This window comes from Camelus ferus, chromosome 10, assembly GCF_009834535.1.
Source record: "Camelus ferus isolate YT-003-E chromosome 10, BCGSAC_Cfer_1.0, whole genome shotgun sequence".
NCBI classification, from domain to species: domain Eukaryota; kingdom Metazoa; phylum Chordata; class Mammalia; order Artiodactyla; family Camelidae; genus Camelus; species Camelus ferus.
This window is the reverse complement of record NC_045705.1, coordinates 58,592,468-58,618,269: the sequence shown is the minus strand read 5'-3', so window position 1 is coordinate 58,618,269 and position 25,802 is coordinate 58,592,468. Positions and strand designations below refer to the sequence as shown.

Below are 25,802 nucleotides of genomic sequence, written 5' to 3'. Positions count from 1 at the left end.
CACTGATTAACAATGTGAGCTACAAATTTTTGTAAGAATTAGGTAAGGTTCTACATACTAGTTAAGCTCTAACAAGAAAATTTGGATGATACAGCACCCTACACCCTTACCTAGAGAAAGCAGCTCGACAGTATATCAAGTATTAACTTTGAATATGAAGAATTGACCGTATGTGGTTAGCTGCCAACTTTGTTAGGTGAAGAGTTCGGTGAATCATTTGAAGATTCCCTACCCCCACCTCACACAACAGAAAGATTTCTGAAATGAATAATTGAAGAGCTAGTCTCATTGCTAAAAAGGAGGATTTCTTGTTCCAAAGACTGTTACAAATTGACAAGTTCAGGATGGCATAGATAAAACAGTGGGTTTTAGACACTTTATTAAACTTGTCCAGAAAGATGGTAGTGGTGGTGATCAAATATATTCTTAACCTCTTTAAGTTAAAGCTCTAGATTGTTCTATACAAAATTCCAGTTTGTTATCAAAAGAAACAAAATCCATAACTGGATGCACTGTTTTTCTGATCCAGTGTTTGATTTATATTTTTATTTTATTTAATTTTTAATGACTTTTTTTCTTTTTTTTTCTTTTCCCAGAAATACTGTCATTTTATTTGGGGCAGAGAGGGGGTTCTTTTTTAAAGTGTGGTAAGAACACTTAACATGAGATTCTACCTTTTTAGATTTTTAAGTGTACTCAATACGGTATTATCTATAGGTATAATGTTATGCAGCAGATCTCTAAACTTGTTCATCTTGTATAACTAAAATTTTATACTCATTGTAATGACTCGTTTTTAAAACCCACAGACTATATAGTTTCTGTCCTATGTAATATGGCACAAAGATATCTAGGGGAAAGTGTGAATACATATATTTTTTTCACATACATAAATACATATATAAACATATTTTTGAATAGGATTCCCTTCTAAAACAGAATCTATCAGCATCCTCTTTCTGGGGTCCTTTGCCTTTCTTCATTCTTTTTATTTATCTCTGTTATTCAATTTTAGACTCTTCTTTAATTTGTCTACTCTTTTTCTTCCTTTAATCTAGTCGTTGCCTTTTTCAACTCATTATTTCTCTATTTTCGCATGTTAGAAAAGGCAGCAACCAGACAACAGAACCTTACATGTGTTTGGACCACAGAAAGAAACTAATTATCATTGCTTAGTACAAAGGAAAACTTACTTTCCTTAACTAATTGCTTTCATATTAGAAAAATCATGTATGGAAAATCATGATGTTTCTGGGTCTCTGCCTTCTGTGGCATCAAGACAGGTGACAAATCACTTTTTAGGAAGTCAGGCAGAATAGTAACTTACATCTACAATCTTTTATAAAATAGCTGTTGGGGTTAATAAACAATACTCTGACTGGAGAGCATCTAAATAAAATACCATAACAAATAAGAATTACCTTGCATCATTATCTTGACACTGATACATTTGGATAAGCAATTTTTCAATCTTGAATTGTGAACTCCTGTAAAAGTACTCAGTTGAATTTGTTTTTTACAAAGTAGAATCCCCATCCCCAACCAACGAATTAATTAACACTTAAAATAATATGTTATAAGTTATGCTATAAGTTAAAATACATGAAGAATTTTCTCTTACCTTTGGTTTCTTCTGCAATTATTGCCTTCTGCCTTTCCATAAAGGAGATGAGCAAGAAGTAACACTAATGTCTCATCCACCTTTATGAAAGTTTTAATTAATTCCTTGTCAGTAGCATTCACGATGCTGTAATAGCTGATAACATTTAGTTTCCCAGACATCCTTTCTGTAATTCCTGCTGTTGGCTTAATTCTTATAGTTGATCAACTTCTTTGTTGTAGTTCGGCTTGGAATAAAATTAACTCAAAAGAAGGGCAACAACAAGCTATGTTTTTCAGGTTAATTTTGATCTTTATGAATTCGGTGGTATGAATGGTACCCCAAAACCAGGATAGTGCAGTAGAAGGAGGGGACTGTTGTACATTTTATCATAAAGTCTGACTTTGTACTAATTGTGAGAACATCTGTATTTCTTGTCTGTGAGATCTGAAAATGCTTGTTTCTGTTTATAGCATTAAAAATTATTTTGGGCTGTGTTTTATAATAAATAAAAAATAATATTAATAAGTGACATGATAAATTTTTTTCATGTAAAAGAAATCTTAAGGTAGTGTGTTTTAGGGCTTATGTGGCAGCTCTGTGGTCATCCAGAACCAAGACTCCTTCTAACTTTATGTTTAACAAGATCTAATATATAACTTTCATATTGAAATTTGTCTCATGGTTACCGAATGGTTCCTGGAGTTCCAGCCCTGGTATCCACAGTCCAGGAAGGAACAAGGAGGAAAGGGAAATAAAAACAAGAGTGCATTTTCCAGCTGAGTCAACCCCATTTGTTTAAAGTTCAGATAAGACTGAAAAATGTAATATTTTTAATACATTAAGTATGGATATAAATAAATGTTTGTGTTAGTAAGGAAGCAGGGGAAGACACATATTTGTGTAGGCAGTTAGCTACCTCAGCCACACTGAGTAATGAGGTTCTACCAGTGAGATTTCTTAAATGTAGCCACACCACTCCTGTACATTCCTCAAGTTTGTCAATTAGATGTTCTACCATAATATTTCAAGTTTGTAAGCCCATTATCCCACCCTATAGCAGAGTGGAATATACATTCTCAGATTGAATGTTGTGAGATGGAATTAGTACTTAGCCCTAAATTGAGAAACATAATTGAAATACACTCACATAGTTTGAGATAAAGGAGGAAGCTTCTTTCTTTCTTTCTCCTTTTTTTTTTTGGTTGGTTTGTTTGAAGTAAAAGTCTGTGTGTAATTGAAATCTACAAAACACTGCTTAAAAAAAGAAAAGAAGATCCTAAATAAATGGAGAGACATCACAGATGAATAGATTGGAAAACTTAATATTGTTAGGACGTCAGTAGCAACTACTCAAAGCAGTCTACAAATTTAATGCAATCCCTATCAAAATTCCTACTGCCATTTTTGTAGAAATGAAAGAGCCAATCCTAATTTGCAATTGCCAAAATAGTCTTGAAAAAGAAAATTAAAATTGGAGGATTCACACTTCCTGATTTTAAACTTACTACAAAGCTATAGTAATTAAAATAATGTGGTAATGACATAAGGATATACATATAGACCAATGGAAGAGGATTGAGACACCATAAATAAATCTATATGTCTATTGACAACTGAGTTTCGATAAAGACACCAGGCCCAACCTACAGAATTGGGAAATATTTGAAAGTTATGTATTTGATAGGGATTTAATATCCATAATATATAAAGAATTCCTACAAATCAATTTAAAAAAAAGATAAACTCAATTTAAAAATGGACAAAGGACTGAATAGACATTTCTCTAGAGAGGATATACAAATGACCAATAAGCATATGAAAAGATGTTTAACATCGTTAGTCATTAGAGAAATGCAAATGAAAACCACGTAGCATTCCACTTCACACCTACTAGGATGATTATATAGAAAAGAGAAAATAACAAATACTGGCAAGGATGTGGAGAAATTGGAATTCTCACAAATCACTAGTGGGAATTTATATAGTGCAGCTGCTGTAGAAAATAGTGTGTCATTTCCTCACAAAGTTAAATAGAATTACCATATAGCCCAGCAGTTTCATTTGTAGGTATATAGTGAAAAGAATTGAAAACAGGAACTCATAGTAGCCAGCAGTGTCCATAAGTAGATGAATGGATAAATAAATTGTGGCATATTCATACACTGTAATATGGTATTGCTTAATCAGTACAGAGTTTCTGTTTGGGGTGGTGAAAAAGTCTTGGAAATAGTATTGACAGTTGTACAGTTGTGAATGTAATGAATGCCATTGAATTTGTGCACTTAAAAATGGTTAAAATGTCAAATTTTATTTTATGTATATATATTTATATATATACACCACAATTTAAAGATAAAACTTATCTTAAAAAGATACATCAGTGTCCATGAAGGTTCATCAGTTGTAACAAATGTACTACAACTCTGGCAGGGGATGTTGATAATAAGGGATGCTATGTGTATATGGGAGCAAGGGGTATATGAGAAATCTCTGTACCTTCCTCTCAGTTTTGCTATGAACCTAAAACTGCTCTTTAAAAAATTGTCTTTTAACGAATGTATGTATGTATATGATGACTAGAACATTGTGCTGTACACCAGAAATTGACACATTGTAATTGATGGTACATCAATTTTAAAAAAAGTCTTTTAAAAAAATGGTTAAGATAGTTAATTTTATGTTATAGGTATTTTTACCACAATTAAAATTTTTAAGGTATATAAATATATATATAATTTAATGTATATAAAATATACTTTAAAGTATATATACATAAAGTGTATGTAGAAGTATATATTGGAAAAAGCTGGACTTTTATTCCCAACTTCACAGCACAAACTTTGCATCCTTAGACTAGTTATTTAACTTCTCCAACCACCAGTATTGTGTGTAAAATAAGGAAAATAACGATGTTAATAGCTACTTTGTAGAGATCTATGAAGATTAGATACTATCATGTAAAGGGCTTAAAAGAATCTCTAATGTACAACAAGTGCTTAGTAGGTGGATGTCATATCACTGAAAATTGTGTCCATTTTTATTTGGCTATGATATGTTTATGTGTTTATTCATTATTCTATAATCATAATTCCCAATTGAACCTTAAACTGCTGAATGCCATTAAACTATTATTATTTTAACTTCTTTGTTTTGTTTTGTTTTACAGGCAACAATTGGTATTGACTTTTTATCAAAAACAATGTACTTGGAGGATCGAACAGTGAGTAATGTATTCAGTGTGCAATTTTCTGCAACACTCCAGCATAGAAAATTATGATCAAAGTTGTAAACGATGATTGTCACCATAAGAAGTACTTAGCAGAGTTGCCAATGTTAGTTTACAGGCCTTGAAAAAAACTGTTATTTTGGAGTGAATAGTACTTAGCACTCTGACTTTTTTTTTTTTTTATCTCCAAGTGAAATCTAAAAGGAGAGAAGGCTGTTATTTCTAACTAATTGATGGCCCAGCCCTAGGCTTGTTAAACAAAATTTGTGGTCTTGATTTGGAAAAATGATAACAAATAGCATTGAGATATTTAAAAGAGTATTTTCATGAAGAAACTAGAGCTGCTAAAAAACTTTTGAATACTACTCTTGAGGCATTCAAAAAGATTTCATTTGAGTATCACAATTTGTGAACTTCAAGGTTTTATTTGTCAGAATATGATATGTACCAAATTGTCTGTGAATAGAAAAAACAATGTGTATTTACATGTTGGATTTTGGTCTTCCATCTTTTGGATGCTCCTTTTTAGTGCAATATAATTATATTCTGTATTCTAGCCTGCTTTCCCTTGAAGAGATTCCTGCCACCTAAACAATGACTGTCTTCAATGCATTATTTCAGGACCTATCCCCAAAAAACATTATTTTATCCGTATTGCTGTTTCTTATAAGTTTGTGAGTTTTTTTCTTTTGAATGTTCTCTTTTATCTGTTAATATATAGCATTCTATTTCTTAAAATTTGAAAACTTGTATACTGGTTTATAATGGTAAAAAGAACCAAATGCTTATTTTTAGGCTTCCTGGAATGTAGATGTGAAAAAGTAAGAATGTAAAGACATTTTTGTGTAGGGTCACAAAAAAGGTATTTCTCCTTTTTGTTAGGTTATATACAATGTTCTAGGAAGAAATGTATGGGAGAAACATAAGTACGGTAGTTGGAGACCCAATTTCAGAGTGTTCTGGACCCAATAGAGAAGAGACATTTTATTTTAGTTTCAGAGAGGCTTTCAGAGAAGCATTAATTTCCTTTAGTCTTATAGCCTGGGTTGCTCATTGACATTTACTTTTGTTTTTCCCTTTTATGCGCACTGTTTGAACATCAACAGCGTCTGCTTTTGCAGTCTGGATTCAAAGAGAGGTTATAGGGAAGGAAAAAAAGGAAACTGTACTTATGATTCTGTGAAATCTTTCCTTTTGCCATTTTTTGAGTTATGTACCTTCAGATCAAGCAAAATTTGAGTATTACTTCCTTTTGAAAAAGGAAAGGACTTGTTATTTTCATTCCTCACATCCCTGCAACCTTTTGCATGAGTTTCCTTTTCACCTCCTTGCTACCCTCCCCCCTTTAAAATACATTGTTTCTTTTTTCTTTTTAGTATGAGTTTGGTTTTTTGGTTTTTTTTTTTTATTTATTTTTTCCCATCCCACAGATCAGGCTGCAGCTGTGGGATACTGCGGGTCAGGAACGTTTCCGTAGCCTCATTCCCAGTTACATCCGTGATTCTGCTGCAGCCGTAGTAGTTTACGATATCACAAGTAGGTATTTTGCAACGGGTTGACCTTTCTTATTTTTCTTGCTTGTTTGACTGATTTTATTGTTAGGTACGATTGCAATTATGGGACACAGCAGGTCAAGAGCGGTTCAGGAGCTTGATTCCTAGCTACATTCGTGACTCCACTGTGGCAGTTGTTGTTTATGATATCACAAGTGAGTGGGGGGGAATTATGCCTTTCTAATCTTTCATTCTTTAGCTTAGTTGCATGCATGTTCTTGTCTTGTGCTTGTTTTCTATACTGGCATGTAAAAATGAGTTTTAGCAAACCTTATCACAGACCAGCTAGGTCAGAAATATTTGCTTTGGTGTTTGTATCAATGTGCTTTATTTCTGCCATGCCAGGTTTTTTGCCCTGGATATTTTCTTTCAGGTCCAATTATGTATCCTCTCCAAGATTTTCTTAGTATCCTGTTACCCCTAAGCGACACCATAATTATGGTTGAAAGAAACACTCCTTTCTCATTTAACATGACGTCAGATTTCTCTAAAATAAAATTATCTGCATTTAAGCCTCTTGCCAAGTTTTCCGAATCCTTCAAGACTTCTGCTGAGGCTGTTAAAAGCTTCCACTAGCCAACTTTTCTCTGCTTTCCCCATCTAGCATCCTCTATAGAGGAAGGCAGAGAAAACATAATGTGCAGTTTTCTATTAACCATTTTCATTTGAATCATATCTGGACTCTATGACTGACTACTTTGTTGCTAACAAATTACGTTGTAATTTCTCTCCAAGAAAAAAATTTTAATGGGAGACTAAAACAAGAAATGGTCTTCCTTTTTCTTTTCCCTCAAGACTGAATAATAATGCCTTTGGCATTTTAAGTGACTGTAAATTTTGAATGGAGCATTTGTGACAGACGGGAAATGCTCTGATTAAAATTGTCTTTGTAAATTGGTTTATGCTATATTAGGGCAATATTAAGCAGAGTTCCATATATTGCTCTATAATTTATAGGTAAACCAAGATAGTACCACATTTTGGACTTCTTTAAAAAATTTCTTATAAACAAACTATTGATTTGGAGCTACTAATATTATTAGTGTACATTTTGTATATTTGCTCAACCAAAAGGCTTATCTACTTAATAATTGCAAAGGCAGAATTGTAAGTTGGAAGTTTGCACTCAGACTTTTTTTTGGTTAGGTGCCAAATGCAATCAATCTTTTCTTGAAGCTTTACTTTGGGTTGCTACTTGTTTAAAAAAATGTATGTTCATTATTGTGCCTTGACAAGTTTTGCAGCTTTAAAATGTTTGTGCTTACTTTAACCAAATCAACCAGGTATATTTTTCTTTAAAATTTGTGCATATGTGGCTAAAATATTAGTAAATTGTTTTCTTTAGCTGCTATAAAATGTATTGAAGTACTCTGCTTAGAATCCAGGGCTAGAAAAGATGGATTTTGTTTTAAATGATTCTAGTGCATTAAATTAATAAACATCAAGTTAAAGTGATCACAAACTGAAAAAGCAGTGCAAACTGAGTGGTGTTGAAAGCTGTTTAAAGGCTTTACAGATTTTTCTGGATGTGTTGGGACTTACTGGCTGACACAACTTTTTGGAGATGCTTTCTTTGTCATGTTTGGTATATATGTGTAAGTAATCAAAAAAGCATTGTGGCAACATGACACCATATTATCTGCCATAGCTGTCTTTACATTTTAAAATGATTTTTTTTTCTATTGCATATAGTAAGTACATTGTACTCATTTGGTCATGTCCAGAAATTTTAAACTATTATAAAAGGAACCTTGAGGATTTTATTCTTGTGATTTGTTTAGCTCACTGAGAGTTGTACTCAGATAAAATGGAGTTATGTTGCAGGCACATAAAGGTGGATCCTAATGTGCCAGCCCCCTTCCAATTTCCAGTGCTTTTTTCTTTTCTTTTTTTTTTTTTTTTTTTTCCTTTGTTCTTCTTTGCTTTCTTGGTCCATCACTTGGGGAGGCATTTGCAGTAACACTAATCTCTCTATCTGCCCTCCTGTATACCAGATGTTAACTCATTCCAGCAGACTACAAAATGGATTGATGATGTCAGAACAGAAAGAGGAAGTGATGTTATCATCATGCTAGTAGGAAATAAAACAGATCTTGCTGACAAGAGGTATGGAGTGATTTTGTATGTATATGGAATGTTTGGTTTCTTTGTTAAGCAGCCTGTTATTTTTGTTAGTGAAGAACTGTTTTAAAAAGAGACATGTTTAATCTTTAATTTTATACCTCCTCTTTTCTTTAGTGTGGGAACCTGAAATAGAAATGTAAAACATTAAACTCAGTGTTGAAAGGAAAATAAGTTTCTTGTTTTATGTAAGCCCATGTGTAAATAACTCTTGTGCAAGATTTTTTTTTACATGGGAAGAAAAGATCGTTGACAGATGAAGCCAATAACTATTTTACATTTTTAGGCCTCATTAACATGAGCAATTTTCTGTTAAAGAACAAAATGTTTTTAAAAAACAAATCCTATCTTTAAAAAGTATTCATAATGATTATAAATGCATATGCTTGGTAGTCTTCTTATAAATATTCATTTTAATTCAGTGGTGTAGTTTATTCTTTTCTTTTCTTTTTAATTGTATAATTGAGCCAGACTGTGAGGTTGAACTGAATAGCTTGATTGTGATACCTTAGTCAAATGAGCAAAGCTACATTCAAGTCACAGGATGCAAAATTTATTAACATTCACAGTAGAACCCGTGGCTTGATATCTGCTTTTAGCATTCTTAAGTGATCTACTGGATATTCTTTATGCTTTAAATAGTCTTGACCATTTATTTAATACTAGAAGCTTTTACTGTTTATTGTTTATTCATTAGTTAGATATTGAAATTCGGTAACGAACTTGTGCTATTAATTAAAATGTTGTGAAGAAATCTGGCATGTTCCAAAGCTTGTGAAAGTGTTAAGCCCACTTCTGCCCATAGTACCTCATTTGAAATTGGCAAGAAAGCTTTTTTAGTTTAAAAGTAAATTCAGCGTATGACTTCATCTATTCTTTATGATAATCATTTTCTGACGTTTTTGGATTTGCTGTCATATAAAATTTCACTATTTTATTTATCTTCAATATGAGAATTTGAAGGTCAGTAGGTATATATTCTTTAGTGGAGAGCCCCTCAATACCTTAATTTTTAAAGAAAATATTATATATCTGAATTTCCCTTTATAGCCAGAGTTATCTAAAAGGGTGCTTATAAGCATCTATTCCTTTATTGTGTACTATTTCAATTGAGTACAGAAATGCTACAAATTTAATTTAAGAATTTACAATTTTTCTTTCAGGTAATATTTCTCCATTGCTTTAGAATTACCATCTTAGTACTTTCTGTCAGACTATTGCCCTTCAGCTATTCACATTTAAAAGAATTAGAGCCTTGTTCATTCATTATTTTATTTTATTTTGTGGAGGGGAGGAAATTAGGTTTATTTATTGATTTTATTATTTTTTTAATGGAGGTCGTGGGGATTGAACCCAGGACCTCGTGCATGCTAAACATGTGCTCTACCACTGAGTTATACCCTCCCCTCCCCCAGAATAATTTTTAAGTGAATAAAAGTTTTAAATTTTTTTAAAAAGCATTAAAAGAAAATATTTTGGTAGTGGGGGGCTTTTTATAAGCATGACATGGAATGCGGAAGCCATAAAGGGAAAGATTGATAAGTTTGAATACATAAATATAAAGATCATATTCACCTGTTATATCAGTCATTATTCAGAAGATTGATAATGCACAGTATCATCAAGAGTCTGAATAAACAAAAACTCTTGTATATTGAAAACGTAATTAATACAATATTGGGGAGAAACAGTTTAATAATATCAGAATTTAAAATACTCATTGACTCAAATCCGCCTCCAGTAATTTATTCCACAGATAAACCCACAGAATTGTGAAAAGATGAGTATATAGAATTATTATTGCAACATTATTTATAATATTAAAAAATTAAAATCTGTCTAAATGTCTATTATTAGTAGTAGCATTTTGTAAATGAAATTCTTATAGCCACTAAAAAGAATGAGAGGAATTTATTGCTGTGTAACACATGAAGGTTAGAAATACACTTGATCAGTGTATATATAGCATGATATCCTTCGGGTTAAAAAAAAAATAAGATAGTAGATATATAGAGATATATTCATATTCTTTGGCCTAGAACAAATCTACATAAGCATACATGGAACTTAACTGTAGTTATCTTTGGGAAGGAAGTGAGAGTATAGAAGAGTTTATTGTAATTATTCGTCTTTTAAAAAATAATTACTTGTGTAATCAGAAAAAAGTTTTGATAAAAATGATTCAAAGTTAAATGACTTTATCACTTTCTTTGACAGTTAAGTACTTTTCTTGTAAAATATTGGAGGAAAGGCCAGAATACATCTGCTTCATTGTCTCAATATAATTACCTAGATGCTCAGTACTCTTTCTTCTGTAGCCCAGTGATTCCCAAATGTTTCAAACCTGAGAATCACTTCGTAAATGTGGCTTATTAGATCCTCTTATAAGATTCTGACTATAAAGGATCATGGACAACTTTAAAATTTTTAAGGTTTTTGATCCTACTTCCAGATACCATGATTCTGTTAGTCTAGAGTAGGGCCCTTGAATCTATATTTTAAAGAATCTTTCTAGGTGCTTTTGATAAACTCAAACCGCAGTTGGAACCATTGCTAAAGCTAATCTTCAACCATTTTATTGGGATGACATAGTTATAAAACCAGAAAAGATTTCTGCCTGGAATCCTTCATGTGCAGGATTTATAGACTAGTAGTCATTCATTCAGGATATGTTTATTAAGGATCAGTTATGTTTCAGAATATGATGCTCTAGGATAGTGAGCAAAAAAGACAAGTTTTCAAGGAGCTTTTATTCCAGAGAGTAAACCAGGCAGTAAATAGATTTTTTAAAAAATACATGTTTGATACATGCTAAGGGTAAAAATTAAGCAGGGAAAAGGAATATGAAATGTCAAGGGTGAGTCTGAAATACTAGATGGAATAGCAATGGAAGACTTCACCAAGAAGATGAGTGGTGACTTTTGTGAGTAGAGACACTAAGGAAGTAAGGGAGCTAACTATGCAGATATCTTGAGGAGAAAAAGGTCCTAGGCAGATGGCTCAGAAAATGCAAAATCACAGAGTTTGAAATACACTTAGTTTATTGGAAAGAGAGCAAGAAGGCCTATATAGCTGATAAAGACAATGATGGCAAGAGTAGTAGGCAGTGAGTTTAAGTTAAAAAAAAAAAAGAAGAAGAAGAAGAAGAAGAAAGCCAGGTTGTATAGATTGCAAAGTGTAGACTTTCTGAATGTTTGGGCAGTTGGAGCAGGGAGCAGGGAGTAACTTTTCATAGGTTGAAAATATGTAAGGGTAGAAGTGAGGAGGCTAACCCAGACTTTATTCCAAGCAAGAAATGATGATGATTTGGACTGGGAGAGTAGTAGCTTGTGTGCTGATGAGTGGTCAAATTCAGATATGTTTTGAAGATAGAACTGTCAGGGTGGAATATATATCAATGGATGGAATATGGGATGTGGGAGAAGGAGGAGTCAAGAATAACACCTAGATTTTTGGCCTGAATAACTGTCATTAACTGACTGTAGAAGAGACTGCAATAAAGAGACGGTTTAGGGGGAATATGACTTAAGCTTTTGGTCATTTTAAGTTTAGAATGGCTTAGTTATCCTGATAATTACGTGTTAGGTAGGCAGTTATCTGTATGAGTATGGAGTTCAGAGCAGTAGTCCAGGCTAGATACATGTTTGAGAGTCATCAGCATATAGATGGTATTTAAAACCGTAAGACTGCATGAAATCACCAAGGGAGTAACTGTAGTAGAGAAGACGTCCAAGGAGTAAATTTTAGGGCATCTGACATAATTGTTTTGAGGAAATTCACAATGCTGAAATATTTAGGGCTAAAGGTATGTGCTGATTGTCAACTTACTCTCAAATTGCTAAGAAAAAAATGTTTTTTAAAAAATATATATGCATATACATAAATACACAGAGAACAAGAGGATAAAACAAGCAGATATAGTAAAGCATTAATAGCTGGATTCTTACATAAGAGAATGATTTTGTTTTTAGAAAGTTGACAAATTCTAGTATAATATCTTCTTGTAGACAAGAAAAGAGTGGAATCTAGTAAATAGCTGTAAGTTTGGGGAGTAAGGACAGTTCCTCCATAGTAGTAAGACCAGAGGTAGAATATAAGGCACACACACACATAGATTGGAGGATAGATTTTGGTGGGAGCTTGTAGAAGTTCTCTTGCTTTGCTTTGGTTTTCTGTGTTGTAAGAAGCCGGATTTGTTAGCTGATAGTTCAGACTCATTTAATTAGAATACATGCATATTTATTAAACACCAATGTGATAGCTAGGCACTAGGAACGCCAAGATAAATGAGATAGTCTCGCACTTGAATCTCTCACAATTTGAGAGGCACTGCTGATTATAATGTATCACAAAATGCCCTGTAAAAGAAGTATTGACATGAATTAATACCATGTATCAAGAGACTTTGTAATGTATGTCTTTTGACTCACTTGTTCCACTTGTAGAATTCCACAGAATCCAACTTAAAGAAATGATGCAAAGTGCACAAAGATGTACATAGCAACATGATTCATAGTAGTGTAAAATTTGAAAACAGCTTATATTTCTAACAGTTTTGGACTGTTTACATAAATTATGGTAACAAATTGACATTATCTAGCCATAAAAAATTATTTTACACAGAAATTTTTAATCACAAAGCTAAATACTTATAATCTGATATTAAGAGAAAATAGCAGACTATTAAGATTTTTAAAAATTAAAAAAAATACAAGGTGAGCTCAGCAAGTAAAAGCAAAACGTTAAAAAATGCCTTTAAAAGAAATGTTTAGTTAGGTATAACATACACATGGAAGTGCACAAATTTTAAGTGTATTGCAGCTTGATGAATTTTCAAACTAGTATTGCCTGTATAACCAATGCCATATCAAGAAAAGGTTTTTTTGAGCCTTGTTTGTAATCTTATATCGTCATCTTTCCAAAAGAAGAATTTGTTTATCTTTTTTTTTTTCTATAGGCAAGTGTCAATTGAGGAAGGAGAGAGGAAAGCCAAAGAGCTGAATGTTATGTTTATTGAAACTAGTGCAAAAGCAGGATACAATGTAAAGCAGGTAAGTGTTCTTTGGGTATGGGTGGGTTGAGGTTATCAAATTGAAAAAACTTTAAATTGTGTGAGTTTTCTATTCTCTAGTGTAAGATTTTCTTCCTCTTAGCAATAGCAGGCCTCATGAATTAGAAACATATCATTGAACAGTGAAAAAAATCTAAATGTGACATAGTTTGGGAAAAGTTTGCCAAACTTTTCAGATTGTTTATAGGACAAGTATTTCATTATGATTACAAGATTATGTGATTGCTAGGTTGTAAACTCACCATACTCTTACTACATCCCTACTGCATTGTTTTGAGGTAAATTTCCCTCATTTTAGTTTTTGATGGTAAGATTATGGTAAAGCAAGAATTTGCTATCAGGCATGGTGGGTTTTTTTTTTTTTTAACATTTTTTTAATTGAGTTATAGTCATTTTACAATGTCAAATTCCAGTATAGAGCACAATTTTTCAGTTATACATGAACACACATACATTCATTGTCACATTCTCTTTCTCTGTGAGCCACCACAAGATCCTATATATATTCCCCTGTGCTACACAGTACAGTCCTGTTTATCTATTCTACATTTTGAAATCCCAGTCTGTCCCTTCCCACCCACTGTCCCTCTGGCAACCACAAGTTTGTATTCTATGTCTATGAGTCTGTTTCTGTTCAGGCGTGGTGTTTTGTTTGTTGTAAAAATACATTCTGGTTACTTTATCCTTAATAAACTGCTGGTGTTCTTACAGTGTTTGTAACAGGAATCTTTGGGGGCAGGAAAATATGGGGGGACCTCACATTATCAAACTGCTTTCTAAAAGATAGGGTAGCCAAAAACTCACCTGCTTTATTCTTCAGGGCTATAGGTTGTATGAAGGAGTAGTCTCAAATTTATAGGATTTACAGACCAATAAATTATTATTTTTTTAATTCTAGCTTATCAATAGAGGGTTAAAATAAAATCCTTGAAACTGAATAAGTAGAGCTTTAAGGAAAATTCTCTCTATTGTTTTCATTTTTGGCTCTTTACTTCCCATCTCTTCTTGCCTTTAAACATTTGTAAGTAATACTGACTTGTCACTAATTCTCTCCTCACAGTGTACTCTTCCATGGTTCCATATCTTTGTTCATGCTGTTCTCTTTGCTCAGAATATTCATTTTCTCCTTTCCTGACTGATACCTACTCATCCTTTTAAGTTTCAGTTTAGATGTCAGCTCTTTGGAGACATTTTCTCTGACATTCTCCACCATACCTCCAGGTATTATTATCCAGTTATTATCATGTACTGGATTATAATATTATAGTAATAAAAGCTTAAGATGGGCTTTCTCTATCGCTCTCTTTCCTTTTTAAATTATTCTAGGAGAGATTTCACTAATGCATCATTTAATGTCTAAACATCATTCGAGTAATTGGGCCTTAGTGAGAACTTTGGCTTAAAACAAATTTAATCCTACCCAATACTGCTACTTTTTCTTCTTATTTAAAAATGTTCTTTGCTTCAAACTTTTTGCTCTTTAGTCTGATTTAAGCACTTAACCCTAAAGCCCTGTTTTGGTTTTAAACAAATTGTTGTAGTTTTTAAATAAAAACTATCAAGGCTAGAACTAGAATAAATAATAGTAACCTAACATGAGCTCTCGTATTTTATAGGATATTTAAATAGTGTTTTTCATCCTATTCAATATGTCATAAAAAGATAGCCAAAGAAAAATTTACCCTTTATTTTTTTAATTCCTTTTTAGAAAAGCATTAATAATGCTTTCTTTGTGAAAGTGGTCTGGTGTTTAAATTGCTGAAGGAAATGGTAATGATAAGGTGATTATTTAAGGCTCCACCTCACTTTTCATTTCAGAATTAGTACATTCTTTCAGTGAAGTACTAAGTATGTAGGTATCACCCTTCTTACTATATTCTCTAATTTTACAATACTGGAAAATGGAAAAGGAACTGAAACACTCCTTGACCTTTAACTTCTCAAATCATCAACGCTTGTCAGAAGAAAAAAGATTTGTTTGAAAGAGAAGGGAGGACTTTGTGAGAAATTAGTGATAGCTGATGGGCATCAGCACTAACAAGAAAATAAAAGCTTATGTACTATTCACAGTGGAATTGTATATTTGTGCACACATGTGTGCATATTATACCTGCTGAGAAAGCATATTTACTTTAAGCATTGGTAGGGGTGGTATCTTTCCTACACCACTATATTGCATGTCAACCACAGTTCTTGGCTCATGGCAGGTCTTAATTTTGTACTTTATCACATACCTTTAATCTTGTACTTTATCACATACCTTATTCCATAGCTATCAAGTGCCTACATTATGTGAGACAACTGTATGTTCTTTGGAGTACATAAAATTATGTAAAATATGATTCTTGACTTCAAAAAACTTACAGTTGAAAAGAGTCACATTCTCATGAAAACTATGCAGTGAAAGGTAGGTAGTACATGATAAATGCCTAGCAAGTGCTACAGAGTAAGATCCACAGTTATTATTGAGATGTAAAATGGATGTTGGCACAAGGAATTATATTTGATGCAGAAATGAGTAAGATCATATACAGTTAGGATGATGAAGGAAGGCTTTGTTTAAAAATGCTGCAATCTGAGCTAAGCCCTTGAGAAGTATATTTGATTTGGATAGATAAAAGACAGGGAATACTCCAAGGAAGAAGAGAAATTAACATATAAAACAAGACTATCTAGAGAGCGTGGTATAAATATTATGTAATAAATATTAACTTTAAAACATTTCTTTGTTGTCTTTCTACCAAGCACTTTATACAGAATATGTAAGTGCTTAGATACTTGTTGAATACAGGAATGAATCCGTGTAACAGTCCTCTTAAGTCAGCTGCTGTTGTTGCACTGATTTTAGAGAGAAAACCTAGAACAGAAGTTACACAGTTTTCCCAGAATTACTGCAAGGATTCAAATGAGAAAATAGGTTAAGTTAAACACTCGGTATTAGCTTCTTTCTCGCCTTACTTGATTCGATTGATTACTTCACGCTCCTTACAAATTATTGTTACAGTGTCGATCTTTAACTCTTACAGTGTGTTGTCATCTGGAGATCTTTGAATGAAATACTAATGACCCAGCCCCACACCAAACTAGTTGAATCTGTCTTTAGGGATGGGACCCAAGCATCTGGTGTTTTGTTTAAGTTTCCCAGGTAATTCCAATGCACACTAGGTGTAGAGAACTACTGGTCCAGAGGAAGGACTTCACGCATAACCTTTCAAAAAAGCTTTCCTGAAGTATTCTAATTACTTTCTAAGGTAAAATAAAAGGATAGGGGGAAATCTATGGGGTCATGATAACCTATTTACTCTCTGTGTCTCATATATTTAGCTTTGTAGATAATGGAGGCTTATTGCTTTCTTTATTTTTCTTTCTTTATTTTTGAGGGGAGGTAACTAGGTTTATTTATTTACTTATTTTTTAAATGGAGGTACTGGTAACTGAACCTAGGACCTCGTGCATACTAAACAGGCGCTCTGCCACTGAGCTGTACCTTTCCCAGCTTACTGCTTTCTTTAAGTGTGTATTTCTCTAATCTACCGGTTGATGTTCTGGTTCCTCTTAATTGTCATTTTCTCCCATTATATTTGCTTATGTTAATTGAATCCTTTTTTATGTTTCATTGGAGATTTTCAGCAGCATTTCTTTTTTTCATCAGGTTAAAGTTTATCAGAGTTTTTCTTCACTTTCACTCTGCATATAAATTTAAAACCCTTTTTATAACTTCCTTTTTTACAAGAAACTGAGTACATTGATTTCTTTTGTTGCCTGTTTTTAGGGGTTGGAAGGATTCAGTGGGCATAAGCATTCCTGGTTTTTTCCTTCACTGTATAAAAGAACAGACTTTCTCAGATCTGTGGTCATCTGCTAAATAGTATTATGGATAGTCATGCCTAAGGAATTATCTGAGAATTCAGATGCAAGTGGACTCAAGCCAGTAGATAAAGGCACTAATCAACTATTTGTACTGCACTCTGTGCTTTCTACTGTGTTTTCACACCCATTAGCCATTCTTTCAAGTAGCATTTTTAAAAATATCTACTACATGTCAGGTACTAGGGTAACAAATATGAAATACAAGCCTTGCCCTCCAGCGTTTAAAGTCTAGAGAGAAAGACTAGGCCACTACAGTCAGTATAATCAAAGCTCTGAAAGAAGAAATATAGGGTGCTATTAGAATATATGGAAATACTTGATTAGATTGGAAGATAATGAGATTGAAAAAATCTAGGAGTGGGTTAGGGAGGTTTTCTCAGGAATTATCAGGGAATGGATCCTGAAGGATCTGTCAGCTAGACAGTTTGGATTGGGAGCAGGGGAAGATATTCCAAGGAAGACGGAACATCACTGTATCCTTTGAACCTCACAACTATGTCCCCCTTTTTATTAGAAGAAATCTAAGGATTAGAGAAATTTATATCTTTGAAGTCACAAAGCTGTAATAATGCGGTAGTTAGTACTAGAGTTTCTTGGTTCAAATTCTATGCTTTCTGTAAACACATTAAATACTGTGTTATATTATGACAATAGGTAGATGAGTGTGACTCTTATTAATACCTTCCTTGGAAGACCTCATTAGTTATGCACTTTTCACTAATTAGAATCTATTTTAATTTCTTAAAAAACCTCGAAACTTGTAAATCTCATTCCATTTTCACAGAAGTTAAACAGATCTTCCCTGTGCCTCCCCATGAAAAAAAAATTCAATTTCTAAACTAGCCCATAATAAACTTTGATATCCTTGAGAGCCAGAAAGATTATGCATCTTGAACAGATAGGCAGTTTAATAAATACTTCATGTCAGAGCAAGCTATGAGATCTTGGGGAAGGTTTCTAGATGTTCCTCAGTGAGAACATTTCATTTCTGCTCTGATGTTTTCAGAAGGTCTCGCCTAACCCCTGCGATTTTCCTATCAGTTTTTCATAGTTTCTTAAAGCAGAATTTTATGCCTGTTAGTGGTTTGCTATAGCCCTAGAATTCTTGCAGAATTTCATAACATTTGGAAAGATACTTTGTTCCCTTAGCCCACAGGACCATGGGTTATTGTAACTAGTCTCTGATAGAAATAGAGCTGCTGTTTATGAAAGACTTCTTTTATAACAGATCAGTCCTAAGCCATTTACATAATGATTTTCCTTAATTTTCACAAGTCAGTTAAGTGTACTATTATCTTAAGCCCATTTTACAGATGAGAAAGTTGAAGAACAGAAAGATAACCTATCATGTAAGTGGCCCACCCAGAATGTAAATACTTCACCTTTTAGTTTTCAGCCATCCACCCTAATATCTTTTACTTTCAATGTGCAATTTGTATGTCTTTGTAGTCATAGTAAGACACTGGAATCATCGATAGAAGTCCTAATACAAACTGCTTTTTTTTTTTAACACCTTACTTTACCAGGATAAAGTCAGTATTCTCTGCAGGTCTTTCTTAGCCTGGCCTTCAAAATATATAGCTTCATTCCAATCCTTTTATATATTCTGTGCTTCAGTCAGTCTGGACTACCTCACCATTCTTGAAAATCATTGAGGCCAAAACTGAGTATCACCATGGTAGAATGAATTTCTGAGTTACAAGATTTAGTCTAGTGCCACATTGTCAGCTGCTAGATTATTCCAGTAGTCATATACTTATTGCCAGTTTGCAGTGCTAAATAGATGGCTGTTCTCAGTTGATGTTGGTGGAGGAGCACATTTTTTCCAAACTTTCTTATCTTCCGTAAAATACATTTTTCTTCTTATTCTTTATGTCCGATGAAAAGTGATTTTTAATGGGTGTTAGGCTTTTCCTGATGTATAAAATTTTGAGCTGACGGAGTTGGCATTCTGCTCTTAATTTATTACCTAATGCTAATATATAAAAACTTAAAAAGAATTATTGTCCAATTTTGCCTGCATTAGTTAATTAATTAAACACTTGCTAATTTTGAAAGGGTATAATACTCTTCCTAGAGTTATCTAATGCACTGTGTCAGTCTATTTCTATATTCATTTTGCTTCTGTAAATTTTAAGTTATTTTTGTTTATAAAATTAACAGCTTTCACAGATATTAATTATTGCAGCATTTTATTCTTGTATCTAGATCTAGAATGCTGATACATATTTGAAACTGAGTATTCATATATTAATCCAAATGAGTCCATCTTATACAATTAATATTACATTGATTCGATTAATGGTAATTTACACAGCCACATGATCTTTGATCATGCACAATTTCTGGAGTACTAGAAATAACGTTAAGGTAAGCATTCTGCAGTTTTAAGTCTAATAGCTGGTTTTGGTTGAATACTGAAGCCAATGCCTAATTTTTGTACATCTTCAAAATGCTACTAAATGTTATAGGACCAAAACAATTATACTTCTACTCAAGTCTTTCTTGATCCTACCCCATCAGACTATTGCCTACAGATAAAGATTTACTCCTTTTCTATGCTTCTTTCTGTAAACAGATTACTCACAGTTTGATTTTTCCATCCCAGGCCTTCTGTTCTTTCTGTTTCTTCTCATTTTAACTCAGCAACATTTATGGAGCACTTAAACTCTGAGTGCTTTGCACGGTATGTTTTTCAGCCAAGTGAAATCTTAAAAACTGCATTTAAATCCCAGTTCAGATGTCATTGTGTATGGACTTTTCTCAGCTGCCTGATTGGGGCCTTCTTACATCTTTATTCTTAAATCATTCTCTGCTCCCTTAGTTTACAGCACTAATCACATTGTAACACACAGAATTGTTAGAATCCCTATCCTTTGCCAAACTGTGAGCTCCTTGAATTTAAAAATTACGTCTTGTTTATTTCTGTGTCCCTAGAGAACTTCAGACAATGCTTCCAGTAAGCAGGTACTTGGTACAAGGCAGTTACATTATATGTGCATTTAATTGTAGGAATTTTATGTTACATGCCTAACAAAAAGAGAAATGATTGAAATAAGCACTTTCACTTGCTATTCTACCCAGTAAGTGGATGGCTCGATTTGGGCATAAAGTTGAAGGTATGAATCTGTTATTCCTTCAGTCAGTTTGTATTTCCCATGCCTCTCAAAGCGAACGTAACACCAGGCTTGACTGTGATTATCCTTTTGAAGATATCTTTCATGGCATCATACCTCTAAACAGAAGCCAACCACTTCCACTGGTGCTCTTTGCAGTGATGCAGGAAAAGCCAGCTCTGCTGGACTTGGGAGGAGGTGTTGTGGTTTCTAACAGTTATTTCCTAAGGAATTGTCAAGGGTAATTTTGACTAGACTGACTTTCTCTATACATACACTAACTTAAGAACCTAACTCATAATAAGACAGGAATGCCACAACACAGTTTAACTAAGTGAACAATCCTTACTCTGAGTTCCTATAGTACTTTGTTTTTATAACTCAAATGATATTTTTGCTGCTGATTTCTTAGCTGTTTGTTCATGTCCAATCTCACCAGTTGGAAAGCAAGGATCATATCTTTATTCCTCTTTGTATTTGGCATAATGCTTTTCATATGGTATTCATTTATAGAATAAATGGACATTTTAATGTGCTTTCATTATGCTAAGTTCTCTGGAATAACCCAGAAGCCGTTTCCTTTAACTCACCATCCAGTGAGCATCCTCCTTTAACTTGATACCATTCGCTAAAATTTCCTTCCCAATTATCACGTCTCTCTTTTCCACAGCTCTTCCGACGTGTTGCAGCAGCTCTACCTGGAATGGAAAGCACACAGGACAGAAGCAGAGAAGACAGTATCTTTTTTGTTTCATCAGAAAATTTTATTATTAACACGTCTTTAGAGTCCCACTTGGTTGGCTTAGGAATATTGTGCCATTGCCTTTTGCAGCCAAGAGTTGATAGTTTCAGAACAAAGAAGCTTGGAGTTTTTCTATAGCAAATGAGATCCTATTATCCAAGTACACTCTTGGCAGCCTGCTGCTCACTCCAGTTAATCAGTGAGAGGGTTTGTGTTTGTTTGCTTGCTTGATTTTTAATGAACAGGAAACTCTTAGAATCCCAGCTTCCTACTTCTTAATTTTGACTCCCCTTGGCTCTGGGCTTTTTCCCCACAGTGTATATCATATTTTCTTCCTCTGCTTTTTCTAACATTGGAGCTTTCTGCTTTCTGTGGCCTCTGCTTTCAGAAATGGGACATAATGAAGCACATGTAATATTAGTTATTTTAAATAATTTTATATTTTGATATTTTCATTGTTTGTCTTATATTTACCTTCTAGTGTTTTTCCATATCCAGACGTTTTTGTTAAGCTATAGCATTCGTAGCACTTTGTATTCAGCTCTTCCCACTTTTAATGTTTTATGTTTTCTAAACCTTTATTTTAATAGCATAATGTGTTCTATAGAGTTGAGACCACATCATTTATTAAATTCTCTCCCTATTATTGGAACTCTCTTGGAGGCTATTTTCAGATTTTTATTTTAGGTGATTCCATAAGGAATGTCATCTTTATATGGTTTCTTGATCCTATAGAATAATTTCTTTAGGATAGATTCCCATGATTAAGAATTAACCTTGTTCTGAACCTTACTGCATATAGTAGATATAAGCAAGTTTATTCCATATAAGTAGCTCATATGGTGAGCTAACTATATAGAAAATAGTAGCTGTGTAAGCTCTGAAGCCAAAAAGGAATGGAAGGGGGTGCTTACCAGAGTTGTTGGTATTCAACAGAATTGGAATTGTACTTTCCCAGTTATAGCTCCTTAACTTTTATTTCAGTGATTGACATAAAACTGGAAAAGCCTCAGGAGCAACCAGTCAGCGAAGGAGGCTGCTCCTGCTAATCCCCCATGGCATCTTCAACTTTCCTCCAGAAGCTCACTGCTTTGGCCCCCTTACTCTTTCATTGACTGCAGTGTGAATATTGGCTTGAACCTTTTCCCTTCAGTAATAACGTATTGCAATTCATCATTGCTGCCTGTCTCGTGGTGATGATCTATTAGCTTCACAAGCACAAAAAAGTCAGTGTCTTCATTATTTATATTTTACAAAAAGCCAAATGATTCCAGCATATTCCAGTGATAACTTTAAAATTTACATGCATTTTCTTAACTTTTTTTCCTTTTTAATTTTATGAGAATGTACTTCAAAATGATGGAAGTCTCAACAATATGTGGCTTGGTTAAGGAGCAATTGTTGACAGCAGCACTTGCCTACCTACTTGATCTCTTCCTGCTTTACTCACTTCTTTTTTACCCTGTTCCTACCCTCCCTCCTTCAAAACAAATGAGGGGGCAAAGCAGTAGTCACACCAAGCCCATGGGAATTATCCTTCAATTTTAGTGTTGCCACTTGCTCTAGGCCTTGGGCCAAGATATCCAAAATTATTCTTGAGCATTGATATAGATTTCTTAGACCTTAATTGAGGTCAAAACTCAACTATCACGATAGACAGTGCTAGAATAACAAAAAGGTTCTGGTGCGTCTTCAGAATGAGTCCTAATGAACATACTGAGTACATACAAGTAAATGAACATAAAATATATTTCTGACCAAAACAAATGATCCTTTCACATGTTAGACTCTGGGAGAGAAAAGTACAAGTGCTTCAGAACAGGTTTTAAATATTTAATTCTCATAAGAGCTGTTTCTCCCAGGGTTTTTAAATAATTGTCGAAATAGAGTTACTCTGTTTAGAAAGCAAAACTTTTTTAAGCAATAGATTTCTCTTGGGTTCTTTCTTTGTTTCTCTTTGTTTCTCTTTCCTTTTTTTTTTTTTTTTTCAATGCTATGCAGGCAAGGCACGTAAAAATCAAATTCCTTTAACAAGAACCATTGGAATTTAAATTTGGCATCTTGATCAAAACTACCATAACCAGTAGAAACAATGATATCTAAAGTTTACCAACTAAAGACTCCTCAACAGAATAGCAAATACTTTGTTCAGGCATTTGAGGTCAAATTTAAAATGGAAACAGTTTTAAGTCCTTAGAGACAGATCTGAAAAAGCATCCATAGAAGAGGGAAAGGAGAGAATGAAAATAAAACTCAATATTATGCAGATTTATGCCTTATTTTTCACCATTTTTTTATGTTGGTTCTCTCAATCTGTTTTTGCTTTTTATTAGATATGTATAGTTTGGTTAATTAACTAGTGATTTATATTTAAGCTACAGTTAATCTTTTTCCTTTGGTGATATTTATTTCTTTGCTTTTTTAAAAGTAATTTCAGTTTTTAGATGTTTTATTCAGTCTATTTAGAGCTTCATCATGATGGCAATATGTATTTCCCTTAAAACACTGCAAACAAATATACTACGAGCGCACCATTTTAATCTTTACTAGTTATTGTGAGATTGCTGTGTAAGTTAATCAACACATTTGTAAATACATTGTTTGCAGGAAGAAAATTTCTGAGTTACAACTCAGGAAAAGCCTGCTAAATTTATGTTGTAAGCATTACTTAACACAGTATAAAGACGAAAAGACAACAGAAATATCTTCATACTTCCTCATCCCCTCATTGCAACAAAACCCTCAACTGGGAGAACCTTATTCCCCTCTTTCCTCTTCCTCCTCCACTTCCCACTTATTGTCACCTTGTATTATTCAGAGAGCACTTGGATTATGGGTCTGATTAGGGAAATGCTTTCAGATAATCATTAGCCCACATACCCCAGTAACTTATACTCAAAAGATGGGATGGAGTGTAAAGTGCTTTTATAATACAATATTATTGTTAAAGGCAAGGGTTGACTCTTTTGTTTTATTTTGACATGGCATGTCCTGAAATAAATATCAATTCAATATGGCAGATGGGTCATATTCTTTATTTGGAAAAAGTTGTGATTTCTGACATGGAGGTGATTGTCTTCCTACACTGTAGCATTTGGTTCTTTCTGTGTATCTTTAAGGCAGTAACCAGTTAATGCTGCTTCTGATATTGGTCTTTTTATTTGGCTTGGGGTTCTTCAACTAAAGCAGTGAAGTGTGTTCATAGTGCAGATTTTTTTTTAAATAAACACAGTTTTGCTGCCAAAAATGTATAAATAAACACGAAAGAAAACAATTATTGACTTGGTTTCCCATTCCTGCCAAAGTAGTGAGTTAGCATGTGTTACCTACTTCCTCCTTAGAACTATAAAGGGAACATGGAATTCAGAAAAATAACAAACCAACAACAAATCTGAGAAACCTCTCAAGAGTCAGAAGACTCTTCAATTGTTGAGGGTGAGGGAGAGTGGCTACAACTTGAAAGATAGAGCCATTGGTGGAGGCAATAATAGGATGTGTTAAGAAAAGCAGTTTAAGTTCTGTTTATGCCTCCCCATTTGTAACCCCACCTTTGTCTTGGAACAGGGGTGGCAAACTATCCTTCCACCAAATCCAGCCTGCTTCTTATTTTTAAGTTAAGTTTTGCTAGAACTCAGCCATCCTTCTCACTACAAAGGCAAAGTTGAATAACCGTAACAGATGATATTTGGGCCCAAAGACCCCAAATATTTACTATCTGGTCCTTTACAGAGGGCTCACCCTTACGGCAAACCACAGCTGTCCCCCTTACTATAGAAATGGAGGCCACAGTCCAGACTACAGGTGCAGGTATCCACAGGGGTAATGTCAGGGCAGTATAAAATCCCTGATAAGTAATGAGTTGATGAAAATAGGTGGAGAATGATCTCCCTGCCTTAAGCCTTATACTCATTCTTTACCCTTTCAAAACATCAGTCAATGGACTATAATCTAGGGAGACTGCCTCCTGAAGAGCTGCTGCTTCCTGAACGAGGTTTAAAGGTAAGGCCCTGAAATAAAGTTTGGTTTAGTGGGGTGATAATGGGAGCAATTACATGTGGTCTTGTGGTTCTAGAATCTGTTGCAAGGTTTGTCCCTTCACCACCTTAAACACTTGATGTTCTGGTCTTCGACCCTTGCCCAGTATACCTCCCCAGACTTACAGCCCATACCCAAGGAGAATTTGGACTTAGGCCAGGTAGTTGGATACCTGAAAACAGCCTCAAAAGAAAAAGTGAGTATCATATGAAGCAGAAATGCTTGAAAAGACAACCAGTAATTTAAAGGTGGCATGATAAATATTAAAGAGATAAGATACTAGCAATATGGAACAAGATTCATAAAATCAAATATAACTATTAAGTGAAAAAAATATAATAGTTGAAATTAAAAACACAGGTGAGATAAATACACTGGATTCCACTGATTAGTGGGAACATTACATTGAGGAACTCTTTTATTAGAAAGCAAAGAAATGGAAAAGTAAATACTAAGAGGAGAATA

General features: G+C 33.7%; 1 protein-coding gene across 2 annotated transcripts in view; it reads left to right on the top strand.

The window, feature by feature from the left end:
• Positions 1-24,576, top strand: part of RAB6A (RAB6A, member RAS oncogene family) — a 46,181-nt gene extending 21,605 nt beyond the window's left edge. Inside the window, exons 3-8 of one of the 2 annotated variants that reach the window (XM_006181597.3) lie at positions 4,770-4,823; positions 6,432-6,537; positions 8,377-8,488; positions 13,461-13,554; positions 21,231-21,297; positions 22,287-24,576. In XM_006181597.3, the coding sequence (XP_006181659.1) occupies positions 4,770-4,823; positions 6,432-6,537; positions 8,377-8,488; positions 13,461-13,554; positions 21,231-21,297; positions 22,287-22,351 (498 nt within the window). In that variant the 3' untranslated portion in view covers positions 22,352-24,576. Of the gene's footprint in view, positions 1-4,769; positions 4,824-6,259; positions 6,366-6,431; positions 6,538-8,376; positions 8,489-13,460; positions 13,555-21,230; positions 21,298-22,286 lie in introns of both variants that reach the window. The other variant, XM_006181596.3, reaches the window with a different exon arrangement.
• The last annotated feature ends 1,226 nt before the right edge of the window (positions 24,577-25,802 follow it).